This window comes from Oratosquilla oratoria, chromosome 35 (assembly GCF_046742065.1).
Source record: "Oratosquilla oratoria isolate Oo_2021 chromosome 35, ASM4674206v1, whole genome shotgun sequence".
Taxonomy (NCBI): domain Eukaryota; kingdom Metazoa; phylum Arthropoda; class Malacostraca; order Stomatopoda; family Squillidae; genus Oratosquilla; species Oratosquilla oratoria.
In genome coordinates, this window is record NC_134811.1 from 11,212,447 (window position 1) to 11,219,916 (window position 7,470).

At 38.4% G+C, this 7,470-nt stretch overlaps 1 protein-coding gene across 1 annotated transcript; it reads left to right on the plus strand.

Moving 5' to 3' along the window:
* The first annotated feature begins 619 nt into the window (after positions 1-619).
* Positions 620-4,393, plus strand: LOC143018676 (uncharacterized). The gene is made up of 8 exons (XM_076174265.1): positions 620-966; positions 1,061-1,714; positions 1,804-1,810; positions 1,979-2,124; positions 2,296-2,870; positions 3,283-3,386; positions 3,466-4,214; positions 4,345-4,393. The coding sequence occupies exons 1-8, from the start codon at positions 620-622 to the stop codon at positions 4,391-4,393; spliced, it is 2,631 nt and encodes an 876-aa protein (XP_076030380.1).
* Positions 4,394-7,470: the final 3,077 nt, after the last annotated feature.

Below are 7,470 nucleotides of genomic sequence, written 5' to 3' on the forward strand. Positions count from 1 at the left end.
GTGTGTGTGTGTGTGTGTGTGTGTGTGTGTGTGTGTGTGTGTGTGTGTGTGTGTGTGTGTGTGTGTGTGTGTGTGTGTGTGTGTGTGTGTGTGTGAGTTTGAGAATTGAGTCAGACTTATATCTAAACAAGGACTCTATGCATCGGACTCATACTTAGTGTTGCATGATCCGATTGTGGTTGTCTAGTTTAATAGGATATTGAATGCTCCTATAGTGGGGAGTATGTTAAAGATACGACTGTCGCCCTTAAGTCGCCTTGCTAGGTGGCCTGTAGTCTACTTCCCGCCATTTCTTTGTTTACTTGTCTTGAATTTGCTAGATTTAATTAATGTTACCATTATCATCATAATAGTCTGCTATATTTTTTAATAGGATTATTTTGTGCATTTATTTGGATCTAGGGAAAGAGGGTAATTATTTACCATCTTTGGAATATCTTGTTTTCTTAAATAAAGACGAGAATGACGTCATATTCTTTTATTTGAATCCCTCATGACTTTCTGGCAAAAGGCGATAGAGATGATGAAGTTTTTGAACAAGTTATTTGGTGTCCAGACCCGGGAAACCCTATCTAAGTCCTTTAAGAATTGGGTTAACCCGTTTGAAGCTTTAAGCACGATGTCTGCAGTTCTACAAGAAGCTAAGAAAAAGACAGCGTCAGCCAAAGGCTGGGTGTCGCGAAGCGTCAAGGAATTAGAAGATTTATTGAATGATGACGCTACCAGCCTCGGATTATTGGAAGCTACCATTTGCACATTTGACAAGAGGCTTGCAGATCTTGAGAATCACCAGACGGCAGTGGAGTTGGAATTGGACTCTGACGAAGTAGAGTCAGATATGGATGAAACTGACAAGTTTCAAAGATCTGCCAGGAAAACTAGAGCAAAGGCTTCCAAGCGCCTGAGAGATATGACTATTATAAGTGATTCTATCTCCGTTTCTTCTAAGGATAGATCAGAGGTTAAGTTACCTAGTTTATAGCTCCCTAAATATGCTGTGTTTGGTTGGATATTATCTGGTTCTTGTATGAAAACCCAAGAAGAGAATGTATCTCACCAGATGTTGTGTATGTACTGCTAAACCTGTTGATGAATCTGAGCTCCATGAATTTTGGAGCCTTGAATGTATTGGGACTTGTGCTGGGAGGGATAAGTCTACCAAAGACCCAGTGTTAGATAATTTTGAGAAATCAGTCAAGTTTGTTGATGGCGGGTATGAGGTTGTTCTTCCTTGGAAAAGTGATGTTTCTAAGTTGAGTCTGCTTGACAATGAGACTGGAGCAAGGAGGAGGTTAGCTACACTTTACTCTAAGTTTGAAAGGAGCCCTAGTTTAAGAGTTGAATATGATAAAGTTCTCAAGAGTTATGAGGATAGTAATATCATAGAAGAAATTCCTCAATCTGAGATGGAAGGTCCCTATCCCATTTACTATATGCCTCATAGACCTGTAATCAAGGAATGTGTTTTCTCAAAAATTAGGCCTGTGTTTGATGCTTCAGCAGTGGGACCTAATGGTGTTTCTCTGAATGACTGTTTGGAATCTGGACCTTCACTAATTCCAGATCTAGTTGAAATATTACTAAGATTCCGAAGATGGAAAATTGGCTTGACTGCTGACATAACCAAAGCCTTTTTACAGATTAGAGTTCAGCGCTTAGATCAGGATGTTCATAGGTTTTTGTGGCAGCGCGGGCAATCCATACGTGTAATGAGGTCTGTAAGGGTACCCTTTGGTAACACTAGTAGTCCATTTTTACTGAATGCCACTCTTAGACATTATTTGAATTCATATCCTCTTTCAGTGACAGTGTAAGAGCTTCAGCAAAACTTGTGTGTGGATGATTGGCTCTCAGGAGCAGATAGTGTAGAAGAAGCCAATGCAATGTTTCGTGAAGCTCAAAGTATATCATCAGATGCTGGCATGACTTTTCAAAGTGGAATTCTAACAGTAAGAGTTTAACTCATCGACTTAACCAGTTTTTTGAAGTTGGTGAAACTACAAAGTTGTTGGGAATGCATTGGAATGCCTCTAAGGATGTGTTTTCATTCAAGGGACTTGATTTGGATTGTAACTTTGACTTGAATATTACCAAGAGGAATATATTGAGTTTGATTGTTCGACTGTTTGACCCACTTGGTTTAATAAGTACTTTTACCATGTATGCTAAAATACTGTTTCAGGAAATTTGGCGTCCAAGACTTGGGTGGGATGAAATCCTATCACATGACTTGCAGCCGAAATTTCAGCAGTGGATTGATGGTATTCAAAGTATTAAGACATTTGAAATCCATAGATGTTATTATCCAGATTCATCTTTAAGTTCAGTAGTAAGATTAGAGATACATGCTTTCAATGACGCATCTCAAAAGGGTTATGGTAGCTGTGTGTATCTACGTATACCTAAATCAGATAAGGAGTTCCATGTATCATTTGTTATGGATAGGACAAAGTTAGTTCCCATCAAACGGGTTACGTTACCCAGGCTGGAACTTCTTGGAGCCTTGTTGAGTGTTCGTCTCGGTCATTTTGTAAAATCTGCCCTATGTTTGAATGGTTGTGTAAGATTAGTTTGCTGGACAGATCCTAAGGTTGCTCTGTCTTGGATAAAGGGTAATCCTAATAGGTGGAAGATGTTTGTTGCTAACAGAGTAACTGAAATTCAGACATCAACATCTCCGAGCAATTGGTTCCATTGCCCTGGTACAGACAACCCCGCTGATTTGATGGCTCGAGGCCTTTTGGCTGATCAACTAATTTCAAATAACATGTGGCTTGGGGGTCCCAATTGGTTATCTAGTTCCTCATGTTTCCGTGCTGGAGCTAATGTTGAGGATAAGACACAGATTTTGGCTCACACCTGTGAAGAGAGTAAGGGAGAAGGAACAGCCTAGACTGGTAATGAGAAAGCCACATCTGTATTTGACTTTAGTAGATATAGTGAACTTAGCAAAGTTATGGATATTGTTGCCTGGGTTAAGAGGTTCGATATTAATTGCAAACCTGATGGCACAAAACATTCAGGCCCTCTCACTTATGAGGAGTTGATCAAAGCAAAGGACAGCATTTTGATCTGTGTTCAGAAAGAAAGTTATGAAAAGGAAAGAAATGCTTTGTCTCAAGGGAAACCTCTTCATAGAAATTCTTCCTTGATAAAATATGACACCTTTCTAGATCCTAATGGATTGCTGAGAGTCAAAAATAGGCTTCAGTATTCTGACTTAAGTTATGACAGCAAGCACCCCATTATAAATCCATAATTGTCATGTGGCCAAACTTACAGTACAGTTTCAGCAGAACCTTTTGAAACATGCTGGTGTTCACACACTCATGTCCACCATTAGAAACTCTTACTGGATTATTGGATTAAGACAAATGGCCAAAAGTGTTTGTAGAGAATGTGTTGCTTGCCTTTAAAAGTGTTGCCAATGCTCTTCAGCAATAATTTAGTGTCTTGATCTCCAAGTGGAAGTTCATTGCTCCCAGATTCCCATGGTGGGGAGGCTGGTGGGAACGACATGTGAGGTCAGTTAAATCTGCCTTGAAGAAATGTCTTGGTACTAGATGCTTGACTAAATGTGAACTTGAAACAACCTTGTTTGAAGTAGAGGCTTGTATCAATTCAAGACCTCTGATTTATGTAAGTGATGATCATGATGTAAAGAACCCTATGACACCCTCACATGTTCTGATTGGTCGAGTATCTGGATTTCAACCTCATGTTTCTGATGAGCATTTGGATGTTAACCATAAAGACTTAAATGAGAGAGAACATGTTCGAGAAAGGAAACTCGACAGATTCTGGAAAATGTGGAGTGATGATTATGTGAGAAATTTACCTCCCACAGTGAAGGGATCCAAACCCAATTGTAACATGAAGAAGGGTTCTGTTGTATTGTTAGGGGAAGATAATGTGCCTAGAATGAGTTGGCATTTTGGTGTGATTATTGAATTACTTCCTGGTAGGGACGGTATAGTCAGGTGTGTCAATGTCAAAACTGCCAAGGGAGTTTTATGTAGGCCTGTCCAGAAATTGCATGATCTGGAAAGCTGTTTTGAAACGAACAGTGTTAATGAAAATATTGAAAATCCCTTAGAATGTTTTATGCCTGATGAGGAGGATGTTGCAAGGGATGAAAGTGCTGAAAGTCTTGAACAGGTGAAAAGCTCTCGGAATGGACGGGTGGTTAAGCCGCCCTGTGTTCTGCTTGATTTGTAAGACCTGAGTTTGAGAATTGAGTCAGACTTATATCTCACCAAGGACTCTATGCATGGGACTCATTCTTAGTGTTGCATGATCCGATTGTGGTTGTCTAGTTTAATAGGATATTGAATGCTCCTATAGTGGGGAGTATGTTCAAGATACGACTATCGCCCTTAAGTCGCCCTGCTAGATGGCCTGTCGTCTGCTTCCCGCCATTTTTATGTTTACTTGTCTTGAATTAGCTAGATTTGATTAATGTTACCATTATCATCATAATAGTCTGCTATATTTTTTTAATAGGATTATTTTGTGTATTTATTTGGATCTAGGGAAAGAGGGTAATTATTTATCATCTTTGGAATGTATTGTTTTCTTAAGTAAATAAAGACGAGAATGACGTCATATTCTTTTATTTGAATCCCTCTTGACTTCGGGGCAAAAGGTGGTAGATATGGTGAAGTTTTTGAACTCTCGTTTCACGTCTGTTGTAAAACTAGCGTATTAATTCTGGTTAGATTTCTTCGGCGATGATTCAACAGACATTCTCCTTGAGGTACGCTGAGATTACAATGGGACTGTAGTTTGGGGTAAATATGGAAACATGTCGTTGTTTAATTGCGGGGATGCCGGGTGCTACTTCATACCATCTGTATAACACAAGAGGGTTATACGAGTAGTTTGGAAAATAAATTTGTATTTTGAAGGAAATTGTGGAAAGAAGACAGGGCTTTAATGAGAAGGAAGATGAGACAGCAGGAGGTGATTGCGAGAGATTAAGTACATATGGTAGGGGTGAGCAACCCTCGGCATGCACACAAAACCTGGCATACCAACGACTCAAATATCACATTAGAAAATGAATTATGAATAAACGAATAAACGAATAAATATGAATAATGGGACACATGAAGAATTGTCACCCCAGAACGCCCACATGAAGAATCGTCACCCCATGAGATCCCACCTGAAGAACTGTCACCACAGTACGCCGAATATCAACAGCGGAATAAAGATTAGGTTAAGTTAGGTTACGTTAGGTTTGGTTAGGTTAGGTTAGGTTAGGCTAGGTTAGGTTAGGTTGAATGAGGGTTATGCTTATTGTCTTCAATTTATACTACCGAAGAATCGTAAAACCAGGATGGCCCACATGAAGAATTGTCACCATGTCGAAGTGTGGAGTGACGATTCTTTATGTGATCCTGCAAAATAATAAATAGACAAAGAAATGAAAACTGATATATAAGGCAATAGGGAGGGGGGTTATACTCTTATGTAATCCATTTTAATCCTTTGGCACAAGAGAAAATTTGGTACGAACGATTTGGTTGATGTTGGCACCCACACATAAATAGGTTTCCCACCATTGGCACAGGGCATTTAAGAAGAAAATGGAGTATGTTAAGAGGAATACCACAAAAGCAGGTCTCATAGCTTAGACTTTGTCTTTCAGATATCCCCATAAAAAAATTCTAGTGGTGTGAGGTCTGGTGAACGATTAGGGTATTCAACGAAACCCCTCTGTCCAATCCACCTGTTTTGCAAGATCTCACCAAGGAAGAATCTAACATTGTGATGATAATGTGAGGGTGCCCCATCTTGCTGAAAATAAAACTCTCCATATCTAAAGTCCTCTCTAATGCCATGACAGACTATTGCAGCAAGCTCAAGTAAACTGGACAGGCCACAGTAGTGTAAAAAAAAAGGTCAAATTAATTCTCTTGATGATAAGTAGCTCCACACTGTAATTTCTGATAAACTAACAAGGTAGTCGTCCATACCATGTAGATTCTCGTGCCCCAAATAAGTGTTATTGTGGCTGTTAAATGAACCACTTAATTTGAATATGGCTTCGTCACTCTACACACTCTTTGTCGGAAAGTCTGCATTTTGGATACATTGTACCACTCGCAATACTCTCTTTGGTTTAGATCATCGTCAGTAAGAGCATTAACTAATTTTGGAAAGTAATATATATATGTATATATATATATATATATATGTGTGTGTGTGTGTGTGTGTGTGTGTGTGTGTGTGTGTGTGTGTGTGTGTGTATTTACCTAGTTGTATTTACCTAGTTGTATTTTACGGGAAGGGGAGCTATGCTCGTGGGGTCCCGTCTTCATATCTCATTTTATCTAAACTATTTTTAAATTCATGTATTGTTTTTGCACACACCACTTTCTCATCTAACTTGTTCCAACTGTCTATTGCTCTGTGAGGAAAGCTGTTCTTTTTAAAATCTCTTCTATAGCTGTCTTTTTTTATTTTCTTTCCGTGTCCTCTTGTATTTCTGTCATCCCATTTTATCAGATTCTCTCTATCAGTAATTTCTATGCCTTTCATGATTCTGTAAATAGCTATCAAATCTCCTCTCTCTCTTCTTTGCTCTAGTGTCTGTAGTTTAAGTTTTTGTAGTCTCTCTTCATATGATAGTTTTGAGAGTGTTGGTGCCAGTTTTGTAATTGCTCTTTGTATTCTTTCAAGTTTTTTTATACATTTTTTTGTACTTGGTGACCATATCGTTGCTGCATATTCCAATCTTGGTCTTATCAGGGTGATTAGGATTTTCCTCACCATTTCTTCATCCAGGTATGTAAATGCCACTTTGATTGTTCTTATTAAATTATAAGTTTCTCCAAAAATCTTATTTATATGTTTCTCAGGTGACATATTATTCATAACAATGACTCCCAGGTCCCTCTCATTTTCTACTCTTTTTATTCCTTCTTCTCCCAAATTATATGATCCTGTTATTCTGTTTTTGCTTTTTCCAAATTCCATTATACTACACTTTTTTGTATTGAACTCCATCTCCCACTTCCTACTCCATTCTTGTACTTTATTTAGATCTCTCTGTAGTGATTCACAATCTTCTTCAGTTTTCACTCTTTTCAGTAATTTTGCATCATCTGCAAAGAAGCTCATATAGCTTTCAATTCCTTCATCCATATCATTAATATATATAGCAAACATTATTGGGGCCAGAACTGTTCCCTGCGGGACACCGCTTATTACTTCATTCCATTTTGAGTGCTGATCTCTTATCACTACTCTCATTTTTCTTTCTTGCAAAAAGTCTTCCATCCAATTTAGCAATTTACCTTGTATTCCTCCTTCATATTCTAATTTCTTAAGCAACTTCTTATGTGGTACTTTGTCAAAAGCTTTTTTTAGGTCTAGAAATGCACAATCAGCCCATCCATCTCTTTCTTGTATTATATCTATTAGCCTTGAATAGAAACATATTAAATTGGTGACGCATGATCG